The sequence below is a fragment of the Cricetulus griseus genome, chromosome 4, assembly GCF_003668045.3.
Source record: "Cricetulus griseus strain 17A/GY chromosome 4, alternate assembly CriGri-PICRH-1.0, whole genome shotgun sequence".
NCBI lineage: Eukaryota > Metazoa > Chordata > Mammalia > Rodentia > Cricetidae > Cricetulus > Cricetulus griseus.
The window spans coordinates 199529261-199545456 of record NC_048597.1 but is presented as its reverse complement, the minus strand read 5'-3'; the positions used below and the strand labels follow the sequence as shown (position 1 = coordinate 199545456).

The following is a 16196-nucleotide window of genomic DNA, read 5'->3' as shown; positions in this document are numbered from 1 at the left end:
CTGTAACTGCCTTCTAGTTGTCACCTCCCCACTCTCCATCCCTTTTAGGAAAGCTGGAGTCATCCTCTTGCCACCTACCCAGCCAGGTCTTATTTTTTTATTTTGAGATTTGCTGATTTCTTTCAGTTTTATCAAAGAAAAAGAAAAGAGCAGATTCTGAGCAAGGGCATTTTTCCTGCCATGTTTGGGGCAGAAGTGATTGGATTTGAGCTCAGTGGACGAGGACTTTTCCTCAGTACTACCCATTTCTGGTGATGGAACTCAGGACCTCATAGGTCAGCTGGGCACTCTGCCTCTTAGTACAGCCGAGTCCCCCACCCTTGTTTTGTGATGTGGGGATTGCACCCAAGGCCTGAGGCATGCCAGGCAAGTGCTGTACCACTGAGCCGCATCCCCAGCACCCCCTCTTGACACACACCTTTATTTGAAATTTTGAGACAGGGTCTTGCCAACTTGGCCAGGCATGAGCCTCAGTTTGTGACTCCCCCTGCTCTAGCCTGCCCAGAAACTGGGATTAGTTGTGGTTTACCAACAGCCTCTTGATTTTGGCAGTGTACAAATGGCTGGAGCCAGGTTTCCATTATGAATGACACAGAAGTTGGTATGTGTGAGCTCCTTTCCTGCCCCATGTGTACCCCTCATGCAGCTCCAAAGGCCCCTAGTGGGTACTCTGTACTACCCCATTTCCTCCCTCCAGAGAGGCAGCTGGAGAGTGAAGGGAATCAGATTCTTACACTCGCTCATACCCTGTTACATTCACATTAGTTTTTAGACATAAAACAATTAGTTAAGCAATGAACTCAAAGAACTAATTGCATTAGCAGAATATTAGAGTGAAACAGTTTTTTGTTTGTGAGCCTAGCCTTTAGCGGCTGAGCCATCTCTACAGCCCAAGTGAAACATGTTTTACCCAAGGCTGCTGGATCACAGGGAGGCAATTTCACTGGGAAATAATTGCAACTTTGAACAAAAACCAAATGACGGGATCAGAGGAATGTGGCTTTTCTCTTCAAGTTTTAGAGGATTCGTCACTTACCCAGAAATCCTCATTTGTCCTTCATTAGAGAAGTAGAAATTGTGCTGGCTCTTAGAGAAAATGGCTTCAGCAGACATCTTGGTGAAGGCAGGAACAGGAACCGCACTGACCTTTTCCCTGCTGCCTGTAGGTTGGTGGCAGTGGCCCTCCTTTACCTGGAACAGGAAGATGCTTTCTGGTGTCTCGTCAGCATCGTGGAAGTCTTCATGCCTCGAGACTATTACACAAAGACTCTGCTGGGGTCCCAGGTACTTCCAAAATACTATGCCTTAATCACTGGCCTACAGGACTCCAGTTGTCATATGGCACAAGTCAACCCTGTGGGGGCAGCTTGTGCGCATGAATGCAACAACTCATCTCTGTGTGTGGACAGGGTCGGCTCCTTCAGCCCCCTGGGCACCTCAGAGAGACAGCCCTCCCTGGCAGTCTGTCACAGACCAAAGATGGGGAGGTGGGGGCAGGTATGTTGGTATGTTGTCAGTTCTTGCAGGATACAGGGGCCAGGTTGGAGATGTGGCTGTGACAAAGGGCTGCTGAGGAAGCAGGGGGAGCCTCCAGCCAGGGGAAAGAGCCAGAGTTGAAAGAGTCTCAGCTGCTAAAGGTACCTTAGGAGCAGCTTTCTTGGTGCTCTACCCTGCCTTACCCAAGTTTCTGGGAATAGACAATGCTGAATCTTAAAGGATTGGCAGTAACCTCCCACATGAGAGGATCTGGTACATGTTCCATTTCACACCGGGATCTTGACAGCAGGGGCCAGAGTAGGGAGGGCATGGGCCAGATAGTCTGTCTCTACCTAGTCTTGTCTTGGGCACTGCTTCTGTTTTGGGAGTCCTCTATTAGAACACAACATCCCCCTCTCATCCAGAAAGTTCCATTATATACAGTATACACAGCATTCCCAGAGCAGCTGTAAGGGGTGCTTCAGTTCTTACCACCCCTATGATGACTGGTACCTAGCTGAATTAAGCCTTACCTGCCTGCATATCCTCAAGCTAATCAGTGGTACCATCTGGGCCACAGCTCTGTCATCTTGGGATATCTATCAGCATCTAAAGAAATGTGAGCACCTGCCGAAGCGACTGTACCAGAAAAGGGAACTGGTATTTAATGAGCCTGGGCTTATACTACCAGCTACACTCTCAAAGCATACAATGTAGCAACCTATTGTCCCCCATTTGGCTCCAGAGAAAAAGTCAGACATTGAACTAGGGCCAGTTAGTTGCCTAGGGGCCAGCAAGGTGGCTCACTGGGTAAAATCACTTTCACCAGGCTTGATGATCTAAGTTTAATCTCTGGAACTCACATGGTAGAAGGAGAGAACCAGGTCCTTCATGTACATATACACACACTCCAGAGATGAATATGTTAAGGAAAAAAAAAAAAGGCGTACCTGCTCTGGGGCTGGGTGGGGGATTGCACTCAGTCCTTGTAGCCCCTGCCTAAGCTTGTGCCCTCTTTCCACATTGTGCTGGCTGTTGGTGAGAAGCTCTGGCCTTCCCATAGTTGCCAAATCCAGGTCCCGTCCCAGCCGCACTGATGTCCACAGACACCTGGAGAAGCTTGCATGGTCTCCTTGCAATCTCTTCACTTGCTAATTAACTGTGAACTGTTTCCCTGTCAACATGAGTTTGTAAACTAGGACATGGACAGCAAGGGGATGAGGCAGTGGTCTCAGTCAGATGGGATTTTAAAAATCAATGGCTAGTGCTTTGTGTGTTCACAGCACATGGAAACAGACCTCCAAGCTCAAATTCCGAGCCTTAGATGATGCCCCAGGGTTTTGAATAGAAAAAGTGAGGCACCGCTGTCCCAACCACTCTAGCTGGGATGTCATCAGGTACTTTTTACCCTGATGTCGGTGCCAGTTTCTTCTCTCAGATGTTCCTAACACATTCATTTCTCTACAGCATCTGAGTATTATGTGTAAGGCTGCTATTAAAGTGAGTGTGCCATCAGTCCCAGTGCCCCAAGCCCTCTGCCTGTTGCCACTGTGACCCAACTGCTGGCCAGGTTTCCCTTCCTTGCCATCCTTGAAATGCATGTTGTGTGCCAGGATCTCACCAGGCGTTGCAGACACCAATGAATGACATACTTATCCCATGTCCTCCAGTGCTGAGTGGAGGAGGGCTAAAACAGAGGCCTCAGCAAGCATTTCCTGGCAGCCTGCTCTGTGCCCAGCCCTCTGCCAGCCCCTGGACAGTCTCAAGGGAGGCACAGTCTGCCATCCACTCAGAAGAAGCCATGTGTACACACGGTTTTCTCCCACTTCAAAGTCCAACCGATGTCCTGTCCGTGCAGGCGTCTGCAGCTGACCCCACCCTGAGAGAGTAAATCCTGTGTCGTCACTTGATCTCCTGCTCAGATGGCCATCTCTCCTGTTACTTTCCAGCTTCTTCAACGCAACACCGGGTCCCCGTTGCCAGGGACTTGAAGTGTTGGCAAATGTGTCATTGTTTGATTGTTGAAGAATGAAGTTATGAGCAGAAAGTGTGTGATCTGACTGTCAGGGATGGCACTTCCGGGGACAGGGGAGCAGTGCTTCCTGGTGGGTGGACCCCAGCCCCAGCTTGACCTCTTAGGCAACTGTGGGTGCTGTGGCTACTGGCAGCTTTTCAGATGGTTTTCAGGATATTACATCTAACCTGAGTTTGACAGAGACAAGTAGACAAGCATGGGTGAAAGGTGAAACGGGCTCTACAGATTTTTCTGTGCACTTTTGTTTTTTTTAAAGTATTCAAGAAAACTACATTCATTTAGCAGTTATACCTTTGATTTTGGCTCTTGTTCTTGTCAGAGAGCAAATGTGCATTTTTAATCCCTGAATCCCTCTATTTTGTTGTTCTTCATGCACTCTAGGGTACATTTATAATGTGCAGAATTAGTTTACAAACAGCACTGTTTTTAACCATTTTTACTCATTTGTTTTTGGATTTTGAGAAAGGGTCTTTCTTGATAGCTGCCCTAGAACTCCAGAGCCTCCTACCCAGCTTTCCAAGTGCAAGGAGTATAGGTGTTCACCACCATGCCTGCTAGGTTTTTGTTTTTGTTTTTTTTTTTAATTATTTGTTTTATTTTATGTTCATTGGCGTTTTGCCGGCATGTATGTGTGTGTGAGGGTTTCAGATCTTGGAGTTACAGACAGTTGCTAGCTGCCATGTGGATGCTGGGAATTGAACCTGGGTCCTCTGGTAGAGCAATCAGTGTTCTTAATCACTGAGCCATCTCTCCAGCCCATGCCTACTGGTTTTTAGCTTTGCCTTTTAAAAAGTTAAATTTCAAATAGAGATTTCTCCTTGAACCTGTTTAACTGTGCTTTCTAAAATAACAGTTGCATTTTTATTGTTATAACCATAACAATATTTAAAAAAAAAACAGAACTTCCAACAAATAGTTGCCGTTTTAAAAATTTTTGTTTGTCCTTTAGAATAACATTTTTAAGGTGTTAACATTGGATTAGGCTGTAGCTCTTGTTAGTATCCCAGGAATCTCAGGAACGTTCCTACCTATTGTCCTAATTGACTGGGGTTGTCCTAGTTAGGGTTACTATTGCTGTAATGAAACACCATTACCAAAGCAACTTGAGGAGGGAGGGGTTATTTGGCTTATACTTCTACATCACAGGATCTAGGGTAGGAACCTGGCTGGAGGCAGGAGCTGATGCAGACAGAGTCCATAGAGGGGTGCTGCTTACTGGCTTGCTCTTCATGGCTTGTTCACCCTGCTTTCCTATAGAAGCCGGGGTCACCAGCCCAGGGATGATACTATTCACTATGGGCTGGGCCCTTCCCCCATCAATCACTCATTGAGAAAATGCTCTACAACAGCAGTCCTCAGCCTGTGGGTCTTGACCCCCTTGGGTCTTGATCTTTTCACAGGGGTCACCTAAGACCATCGGGAAGCATAGATATTTCCATTATGGTTCATAACAGTAGCAAAATTACAGTTACGAAGTAGCAATGAAAATAACTTTATGGTTGGGGTCACCACAACTTCATTCAAGAGGCAAAGCATTAGGAATATTGAGAATGACTACTCTACAGCCTGATCTGTGGAGGCATTTTCTCAGTCAAGGTTCCTTACGTCAGATGACTTCAGCTTGTGTCAAGTTGACACAGGGGCTTGAAGATTAGTCCATGGTGTCCTCCTAATAGGATTGTTCTCCAAAGTGGCCATTTGCCCCATCAGCTGCTCTAGAAAGCATGACCTACTCCATGGTCTCAGCATGAGCAGACCAGAGCCTTCCTCCTCTGTAGGCTGGCTTTGTGCCTTTGCAGCCCGTTCCTCTCCACCCCCTTCTTGCAATTGTACCACTCACTATAGGGGATCTCTTCTAAAAGGTGCCCCTGGGGCACCCGCTAGTTCCCATCTTCCCATTCTGTTCCTGTGCTCTGGTCTCAGGTACCACATCTCTGCCATCTCTATGCCAGGCTCAGAAATGGGATATTCTAAGCACCTTTTCTTACCTCTCACACAAAGGGGTTTCCTTTGGTGGTTACCTTCAATAGTTTTGAGGTCCATGTACCCTCCTCCATTTTCATCAGTTTGGACAGGGCCCTCAGCCATCCAGTCTAGCCTTCCTGTTGCCTCTGGAAGGATGGACCTAGAGAACAGGCCTCACTGTTGGCTGTCCTGATGAAAGCATTTCTTCCCTGCTGGTTGCAGACTCTGTGAAAAACTGGTTTTATAGATCTTTTCATGTGTCAAATAAAATTGATTAGACAGTAACCAAATGCACCTGAGTCCCACTCTATGATCTGAGCATTGTTCTGTGAAGCTGTTTCTGTTTTACACACACACGTGTGTGCAATCACATACACACACACACATACACAGATGTTTTTTTTTTGGTGTGGGTCACACAACCTCTCTCAACCCTTTCCTAGAAGCCTGATCCCTGCCCACAGTTACGCTCATCGGTTAGTCTAGCTGCCCTACTCACCCCTTGCATCCTGTCAGTCATCCTCGAACCTTACTGAGTCTTCTGCCCAGCACTGGCTAAGTTGTCTGACGTAACATGCAATGGCGATAGCCACCTGTGGCTTTTTTGTGACTTGCCTGTCTTGCAATACTTTACATGTCTCTTTTAATGCCCAGAGCAACACAGTGGGTGAGTCAGCTACCACGGTCTTCCGGAGTACAGAGCTGTTTAGAACATCTTTGTAGGTGGGTGGACCCAGCTAATAAGCTGGAGCTGAGACTCACATGAGATCCTCTGACTCTAGTGTTCCTTCTACCCACCCTGCCCTGAAAAGCATGCTCATGGTGTGGATGTGGGTATATTGTATTTCATGTTCAGCGACTCACCATTCTTCATGCACCCGTCTAAGACTGCCTGAATTCATGGGAGTATTAGCAAGCTGATGCCAACCCACCAGGTCTTCTCTATAGCCTGCTTTCACGTGATATGTTGAGTACAGGAGCTGCTTTTAGGCCACAGACTTTACTTCTTCTCATCCCATGAGGAGAGTGCCACTTAGTGTCCCTGCAGCATTTGAGGTTAGCTGCCCCTGGACCACAGAGCAGCCTGGCTCTAATATGTGTCCCATGTGTACATCTGAAAGAGCTGTGTTGTTGCAAGTGCCTGTGGGCTCCGCCCTCTGTTCTCTGTGGAGCAGCTGTTGTGGTTTGCAGACCCCGGACCTTTCTCCCCTTTGTTCCCTCTCCAGGTGGACCAGCGGGTGTTCAGAGACCTCATGAGTGAGAAGCTGCCTCGATTGCACACCCATTTTGAGCAGTACAAAGTGGACTATACCCTCATCACCTTCAACTGGTTTCTGGTGGTATTTGTGGACAGTGTTGTCAGTGACATCCTTTTCAAAATATGGGACTCTTTCCTTTATGAGGGACCAAAGGTGAGTGTACTCTTTACAGATATACATGCTTGACAGGCTGTGACAGACCATGTCAGTGGTGGTCGAGTGGCTGGTTCACTTGGAACTTGTGAAGTTACCACCGCACCAAAGTTACCTCAGTGTGACGTGCTCCTGCAGGCCTTGCAAAACAGCAGTTACTTGCTCATGCATCAGAAGCCTCAGTGTGAAGCTGGACATGGTAGCTCATAGGGAGATCCTGCCTCAGAATAACTTGCAAAATGCTCAGTAGCTTAGTGGTCCAGTACTCGCTTTGCTCATGTGAGGCCTCTGGATTCAGTCCCTAGCCTCCTCCTACCCCCACACACCACACCACACCACACCAAAATAAAATAAAATAAATAAATAAATGGCTGGTGGATTAGCACAACAACAAGCCTCACAGCCTAAATTTAATTCCTGGAACTAAGTGGTGGTAGGAGAGAACCAACGTATACAAGTTTTCCTCTGACCTCTACACACAAGCATATGCCTACATTCACACACCAATAAATAAATAATTTTAATTAAATGAAAACAAAACATAACTAGGAATATATAGTAGGAAAGCAATCTCCCGATATTCTGTTGTTTTCTCCTCAATTTTTACATTCTCTTCTGTGTTTCTTAAGCCTATCCTAGAGTGTGCTGTTTTAACTTACTGTATCTTGGAGCTAGTTCCATGCCAGCACATACAGGAGCTGTGTTGTAACATGATGGCATTCCCTTGTACAGGAGTCAGAAATGTACCTAGCAGCCCCTGACGGTGCTGCTTTGGTTGTTTGCAGTCTCCTGCCACTTCAGAACAAGCCGCATGCAGCTCTCCTGAGAGTTTCATCTTTCTGCCCATATGCATGTGCATTTTATATTTAGCCTAGAATTGCAGGATCAAAGGTTAGTTCACCAGCAGTGTTGCGGGTAGCACCAGATTGCCCCTCAAAGGGGCCTTATGAGGGCTGAGCCGTGGTGGTGTATGCCTTTAATACCAGCACTCAGAAGGCAGAGGCAGGTGGGTTTCTGTGAGTTCAAGGCCAGCCTGGTCTATAAAGCAAGTTCCTAGACAGCCAGGGCTACACAAAGGAACCCTGTCTCAAAAAAAAAAAAAAAAAAACAGCAAGTACCAAAAAAAGCCTTGTGAGTTTACACTCCCAAGGCAGTTGAGTGTGTATATATCCCATATGTAGATTCAGTGTCCAGCATAGAGTATTACCACTTTGATAGTCTTAATTTGTCATTAATTCAAAGAATTCTCAACTAGGATCATCAACACTGTCCCTGTTGGGCTATAAATGAATTTATGAAGAAAATCATGAACAATTTGACCCTGAAATACCACTTTCTAAGTATGATCCAGTATAGGCTGGCGCAGGCCATTCAAGGTTCTTAGATGTGGAAAAGTAGTTTGTTTCAAAGCTTCCTGGAGTTAATTGCCCCCAGCCTTGCCCAGAGTACCCCCAAAACAAATCCGCACAATCGACTGCTGATTTCACTGTATTGAAAAGTGGGTCAGACCCCTGTTCACCAGCCAAGGCTGTGTCTGCCTCTGGAGTTGCAGCTTCACGTTTTCAGTCAAAAAACAACAACAACAAAAAAAAAAAAGCCTGGGTTTTGATCTTATGTAGATCTGGTTCCTGGATCAGTGTTCTTTGTTGAATACAAAGGTTAGCCAAATGTGAAAGGATTCCACAAGTCTCACTTCTTAGGAACGTTTGTGATTTGGGCTGAACTGTTGGAAACCACAAGCATTTGTTTTTCTGTACCAAAGGTCTTTGTCTAGTCCTGGAGGTCTCCCTCAATTCAGGTGTCTGCCCGAGGACAGAGCCCTTGGGAGACTTGCTCCAGCCAACCCTCAGCTCCAGAGTCTAGCCTTATGCCTGGACTCATGCCTAGTCATAGTGTGTCTTCAATTACAGTTTCCCTGGCTTTCCCGTAGGTTATTTTCCGTTTTGCCCTGGCACTTTTTAAATACAAGGAAGAGGAGATCCTGAAACTGCAAGATGCCATGTCCATCTTCAAGTATCTCCGTTACTTCACTCGAACTATCCTTGATGCCAGGTGAGTTGTCAGGAATCTTCGGACTCAAGAGCTGTCCAGGGTGCCATGTGTGAGAGGGAAGTTCCTTTTCAGAGAAAGAAATGGGAAGGGCTATGGCCTTCCAGTCATTTGAGGAGACAGAGATGAATGTTCAATAAATAAATCCCAGTAACTGAAAACAGTGGCTCCACACCTAAAGCTTTTCTGTCCCTGTGATAGTGCAGAACCGGTACAGGAGGGATTGTAGATACAAAACAGCTCTGAATTTGATGGCTCCCAGCGGAAAGAAGCCTCTCTTAGACCATGGAGTGATAAAGAAACCAGGCTGGAAGAGAATGAGGCTAGGAGGAGATAGCAAGAGTTGTGCTTGACAGAGATGCCCCCAGCACAGGTGTGGGAACGAGTGTATTTAGAGGTAGTGGGAGGGGCAGTCAGCTTGTGCCAGGTCCTGGAGCTCATGACTGCAGCCTAGCCTGCCTCCTATAGACTATGCTCAGGATTTTGACCTTCATTCTAAACATAGTGGAAGGTCACTGAAGGCATGACAGGCCACTAGGAGAGTAGACAGTGATGTTAGATGGATCTGGAGAAGAAAGGTGATCTCCTCGAGAGGTGTCCTGGGCAATGAAGAAATGTGGGACGGATTGAAGAGATTCCAGATTTTGAACTTGGAAGAACTCTAGGTTTCTGGCTTGGACAGCTGGGATATTTGTGAGTCATTTACACACACACACACACACACCCCTCAAGCCACATAGTTATTTCCTGTCTAGGCTGCCATTTTTCCCTAGGCCACAGTTGGTGATTGCTCTGGCTCTGGTGGCTGGGTAGACATTGGCAGTGGAAGTGGTGGCCGAAGCCATTCCAGGCCTCTGGGAGGGGGTCTCTGTTTCACTTGACGAGTATATTTTCAAGAAAGGCTTAGGCTCAGTACTAACACTAAAAATAACCTGATTTGTGCCCAGTGGGAAGGGGTATATGTTAAGTGTTTGCTGTGAAAGATTGATGAAAGCTTTAGAATGAGGGTTTTGTTCATCTCAAATTGGTCAAGATTAAGAATGACTGAAGGAATTCCCACATGACAGTTGACACTGTGTCAAGAGCATTTTGGTCCCAGGTACAGATTCTGCCTCTTAAGGGGAATGTCAGGGCTGCCTGGAGATAAATCCCTGTCCTCTACTTCCTGTTGCCATAAAACAGAACTGGGCATTCCCATCTTGCCCGATCCTACAGCGCCACCTTGTGAAGGGCTCTTGAAACAGTTTCCCCTTTGCTGTAGAAAGTCAGGGTCCCCGGACTAAGAGCTCCCAATGTGTGCATCACTTCCAGTTGCCGCTGGCCTGGCACGCCTCCACCTCCCCACCTCCGGGGAGGTTGCTGAGGCTGCAGGAACCCACCTCCACCCTGGAGTTCCAGTACTTGAAGGAGATGCCCATGGTTGAGGAGATGCCCATGGTTGTGGTCTGAGGAGAGGCAGTTCTGCAGAGTTGATAGGTCTTACAGAGATGGGCGGGGGTTTCTGTAGCTGAAGTACCTTCAGGAGACTTGGGATGATGCTAGATTGTACTGGTTGGTGTCTGTGGCAGGACTTCTGGGAGTCCATGAGAGGCTGAGCATACAAGGGAAGTATCTGAATTACCTTGTACTGAAGTTTGGGCCCTGTCGCATTTGGCTCTTTCCAAGGGGTAAATTAATAATTTAGTAACCCTGTTTTCACTTTCTATAGTAAAGAATGAGTTTGCTGGTTTATGGAGCCTGTGGCTCACATAAGAGAAAGGACAGTGGTGGGCTCCTGCTTCTCAGTCTCACTGATGTGCCCCAGCAAGATCACAAAGCTAGGCCTGAAACAACACCTGGGCATGGTCAGGCCTGCCTTAACCTCTGGTGATTGTCTACCCTAGAGCATGTGGGGAACTTGGCTTGAGAAGAGAGGCAGCCAGTCTAGGCTTTTCATCCCCTTGCAAGAGAAGCTGTTTAAGTATAAAAAGGAGAAATCCTGGCGGCTTGCATATCCTCTGTACACCTATGCTAACCGTAGCTCAGGCAGCTAAGGGACAGAAGAACAAATGGTTTAAAACTGAGGGGATGGGGGGCAGTCCTGGTAACATGCTGTTCCCACAAGTTTATGGGGCCCGTGGCCGGAAGCAAGGTCATGTCTCTGGCACAATCAAAGCAGTGAGCCTGACTCATGAATGCTGGAGAACCAGGCATTCAGACAGTCCTTAGCTCTGTCTTTATTCAACACTGGCCAGTGGCTAACATAACAAACTTAAGGCGTTGTTTCAGTTGGTGCCTTGACAAACTCTGTGCGCCTCTGTGAACTGTGTTTTGGCACAGGTCACACTGCAGACAGGATCTGATGTCAGGATATGATGTCATCGCCATCCATGCCTAGTCCATTGGTGTCAGGACAGTTGTCCTGAGCACTTAATATGTTCTGTCTGACGCTGGCCCTGAAGAGTCACACTGTTGACACCTGCTGCCACCAAGTGAGCTCCAAATTATTAGTGCCTCCATATGAGGGCCATCTGGGGTAACACCTCTGTTGCTCCCAGTGTACAGATCAAGAATCAGCTAAAGGGTTCTTGACTTAGGGTCATCCCCTTAGCCACTGTGTCTTCTTGCCTCTGGGCATAAGATAGGGCTGGACTCCCAGGGTGACATTCCCCCATCAGACTCTCAGCATGGTACTTGCTCCCTTCTCTGATCTCCAGACAGTGCTCTGAGCACTCACCTGAGCTCTCCTGATGCTTGCCTCTCTGCCCCTTGTCCCACCAGGAAGCTGATCAGCATCTCCTTCGGGGATCTGAACCCCTTCCCCCTGCGCCAGATTCGGAACCGGCGAGCCTACCACTTAGAGAAGGTCCGGCTGGAGCTGACAGAGCTGGAGGCCATCCGAGAGGATTTCCTGCGTGAGCGGGACACTAGCCCTGACAAAGGCGAGCTGGTTAGCGATGAGGAGGAAGACACTTGAATGAACCCCCACCCTAGGATGCTGCTCTTCATGCCTTTACAACCAAAAGTAGCAAAGAGGACTCCAGGCATGCCTCTGCTCATTCAGCTGCCAGAATGTAACAACTGTGGCCTCTGGGTATCTGCTGGGCAGATGACCCAAACTAAGCTGCACTTTCCCATCTCCCATTTGGGGGCTGGCTGCAGGTTAGGGGGACTGGTGGCTTTAGAGCCATTTCCATGTCAAGGCATTCAGTCACATGCATCACAGTCATGCTGCCTGATTGGTGCCTCGCCAGTTGACTGTTTCCAAGGGCCTGTTTACAGCGTCTGCCCATTGTGTGAGTGTTTGACCCTGCAAATCTACTATACTCCACGTCTCCCCATGCTTTTTCTATTCAAGGACAGCACTATGGAGGAATGCATACAGGGCTTCAGCATGGCTACTTCCACGGGCAAAAAAAAAAAAAAAAAAAAAAAAAAAAAAAAAAAAAAAAAAAAAAAAAGGTAATCATGAGAAGAGGGACCTCTTTACAAAAAAAAAAAAAAAAAAGCAAGAGCAATTCTTATTCAGAACCAGCCTGGGAGCCCTGGTGGCTTCACTGCCCGAAACAGCCCATTCTAGACACAGCCTTTCAGATTGTAGCACACCCCCCCCCCTTCAGCCAGCCCCCATACTTCTCATTGCCAGCTGTTTTGCCAATTGCTCTGTCCCAACTTGGGTGTATGGGAGGTCGGTGTGCACCTCCAAAAGCCGCTGTGGATAGCTCTTCTAGCTGGGAGGTGACTTGGAGATGCCACTCTCCAAGTGTGACTGGATTGTGGTTCCTTGCAGTAGGCCCACCCCTACATGAAGTAACATGGGAAACTTTCAGATGTGGCAGGGCTGTGGCTTGTGGGCTCCTGGATGGCAGTGGCCAGGGCTCTGATATCTCATGCCCAGTGGCTGGGTGGGGAGTGAGGCTGACTGCCAGCTTCCTAGGTCTATGAACACCTTTGCTTGAGGCCGAGAGTGATGAGCTCTCCCCATCTCTTTTGCCTGGTTCCTTCTTGTTCTCGGTAGGGAGCTAGGGTCACTGTGGACTCTGGGGACTTGGAACACTTCCTTCTTGAAGCCCGGAGAGGGTTTGAACAAGGGAGGTTATTTTTGCTCAATCCTAAGCGTCCCTGATGGGTGGTTGTCATGAGAAAACATTGTCTAACAGTATTATCAGAACACAAGGGAAGCAGCCTTAAATGGACTATCTTACACTACCTGGAAAAAAATCGGAAACAATCCTTAGCTAGTGTAAACACAGTCAGACTAAGAATTGGAGCAAGGCAGTTGTGAGAGATCTTTTTCCATGACCGGTCTTCCTGTTTTTGCTGTCCACTTTCTAGCACTTGAATGGCTGAGTTGGTTTTTCAGCATCTAGACTGTGCTCAACTTCTCTGAAAGTTGCTTCACTTATTACCATGTAAAAGGAGCTGGTCTCTATATTTAGCCTTTGTCTCATTTCAGGTATGGAAAATGTCATCATTGTGTCTTTAGGATGGTGGTTTGAGGCCCAGCTTCTTCAAGGCCCACGGTCTGAACTGGACCGTGGTCTCACTGCTGTTCTCGGGGCCTCCCTGATACCAAATGCTAGAAGAATTCCCACCCCCTGTGAAATGATGGCTGTCAGCCTTGGGGACAGCTGCTAAGGAGGTGCAGCAGGATGGGGTTGGAGCCCCATGGCTCAGCTCCAGTTGCCCCGGTTTCAGTTGCCATGTCACTTTCCCACTGGAAGATGCCAATCAATCCAAATATATGTATTTGGCATAAATGCTCTTTTAGCAGTGGGCTGCTTTTGTCCTGTGTGCCCAGGAGAGGCATCTTAAAAGTACCTGGCTCAGTGGTAGAATGTGTGCCTGGCATGTGTGAGGCCCTGAGTTCCATCCCAGTACTGGAAAAAAAAAAAAAAAAAGAGGCAGCATTCATTTCCCAGTCAGGTGAAGTCTTTAGAGGTCTCAGAGGAAATGCACACCAGGCTCTCCTCCCTAGAATAAAGGGTCTGCAGAGCTGAGAAGGCATGGCTGCCCTCCTTCCAGTGTGGGGACAGAATGACACAGGCTCCTCCCAGTGGCAGAACTCGAGTGATTTGAGCCATCACCTTCCATTCCCTCATCACTGAGACCTGTCTTTGCCCTCCCATGCCCCTGAGGTTCCAGACTTAAGACCGGCCACCGTGGCAGGTACCGCTAACGTCAGGGACTGCCTCATGCTGCTGTTCATTTGAACGTTTACCCAGCATGCAACCCGTGAGCCTTGTGGGCTGAGACACCCAAAGCATAGCCTCCAGTGTGTGGGTCCAAATGCACCCAGCCCGCAGTGTCCCATCTGGTGGAACTTAACCAATATTTCAATTGTTAATACCTTTATATTTTCACTACATTTTATATTTTTATAGACTATTTTATTAAGGTTTTTCTAGAATCTGTACAACTTTTATATAACAAGTTCTATTTTGTGTGCACAGCTCCCTTGTATGTATTTATATCAACCTGAGCCTCCCAAGTTACAGTTCCCTCCTGCTCCACCTTCACCCCTTAGCCTTGACCATCACTCACTCCTGCTCACCCAGGGAGCCTCTAGTGCTACTTCTAGCCATGCTGACAACTGAACAGTAGCTCGGTTGCTGTTTACTTCTCTGATGTTAGCCATGTTATGTTGATACAGGAAGTGCTCCAGGCAGGACCCAGCTAGATTTGGTTATCTGTGTCACTGCACGCGCCCCTCTCACTCTGCACAGTGCCGTCTTCCTAATCCACCCCCTCTGGGTGGGTCTGTTCAGGGAAGTCCTTGAAGATAGAGGCTGGATGCTAGCCCAGTGTATGAGGTTCTTCTCCTGTGGGCAACTGGAGGACATGAGGGCACACTACCAAGTGACTGTCCTTTTGTATCACAACAGCTTTTGTGCTGATCTTTGAGTTAAATGTTAGACTCATAAAGGGAGAAATAAACTAATTTGTATTACATTCTGCCTTGAAAGATAGTTGTCATTTGTGATGGAAGCTTCTGCATGGTCTTGGAGCAAGAGGGTGTGCATTATGGTGGCCTCTCCAATCTGCCAGCCTATTGATTCTTATGTCCCTGCCCTTGGTTCCACTGGGAGAGGAGAGACAGAATGCCCTTCTCAGCACTGGTAGACCTGAGTGTCATGGCCGAACTATGGGCAAGGGCTGAGGGCAGAGGCCACAAGTGAGATACTGCCTGTGTCTGGAGCAGTCCCTACCCCTACCCCCCACCCCTTGGGAGACAGGTACCCTCTTGCACCAGCTATGTATGCCCAGCCTGAGTCATGGTTTGTTTGCCTCCTGTCTGGGCAGACAGCTCAGGCCCAGCTGCCACTAGTGACTCCCCCAGCCATCTCTGGAAAAACACAAGAATGATTAGGACCAAATGTCTTTCCATGAGGAAGGGGGGAGGGAGGGGCAAGGCTCAACCCAGTAAACTGTTGCTCTTGGGGAGACATGGATTTATTCAGCAAGGCTGGGGGCAATGGGGGCTCCTGGGGTCCCACAGCACTGTAGTAATAGCAGAGGCCAAAGCTGGGTCAGGGACCCTATGTCTCTGCCACAGTGCCAACCCCTGATGTGTATGGATCTAGAACAAGGAAACGGCTCTGTTCCCATCTTTGTGGGGAGTTGCCATGGGGAGTAGATTGGGCAAAGTTGTAGGAGGCCATTACTCAGAGTGTGGGTCCCCAGGGCCTCTTTGGGCCCACAGGGCTGCCTCAGACATAGGCAGGAAGCAAACCCAATGTTTCTCCACCCTCTGCATGGTAGCGCTTAGATGCACACAAGCCACCAGTGACTTGCTTTCCTGAGTAACCTTGCCTGTATTTGGCCAAGCCACATACAGACCTGCCTGAATCCTGGAATAGGAGGTAGGGGCTCAGGACCTATGCTGGACCCGTACCTCCTAGTCACGTCTCTCCACTGTGAATTTCTCACCTGCTCATGTTCAGGATAAGTTGGGAGTGTAGGGAACCCAGAGCTAGACAGAAACTTTTGCTCCTGAGAGCAACAGCCCCTGCTCCTCTCCACTCTTAGGTAGAACAAGTCCTGGAGCTGGCACAGCACTGGCTGGTGATCCCTCTTCCCAGCCTTAGGGAGTGGCTTCCAGTGTATCCACATTCTCAGTGATCAGACGCCTTCACGATTCCACATACACCTCACTCTGGACGAGTGCCCACTCAGAGAACCTCAGTGCCTCAGACTCGGAGGAGGGGCATAATGCCTTCCAGAAGAAGTCAGAGGACGACTCACAGCCAGAAGGAAGAGTCAGATAGGGCCCAAGCCTG

The 16196-nt window shown here is 48.2% G+C and overlaps 1 protein-coding gene across 1 annotated transcript in view; it reads left to right on the top strand.

Annotated features, from left to right (window-relative positions):
- Positions 1 to 12251, top strand: part of Tbc1d2b (TBC1 domain family member 2B) — a 66864-nt gene extending 54613 nt beyond the window's left edge. Inside the window, exons 10-13 of the mRNA XM_027410964.2 lie at positions 1167 to 1284; positions 6703 to 6888; positions 8819 to 8940; positions 11698 to 12251. Of these exons, the coding sequence (XP_027266765.1) occupies positions 1167 to 1284; positions 6703 to 6888; positions 8819 to 8940; positions 11698 to 11893 (622 nt within the window). The 3' untranslated portion in view covers positions 11894 to 12251. The remainder of the gene's footprint in view (positions 1 to 1166; positions 1285 to 6702; positions 6889 to 8818; positions 8941 to 11697) is intronic.
- The last annotated feature ends 3945 nt before the right edge of the window (positions 12252 to 16196 follow it).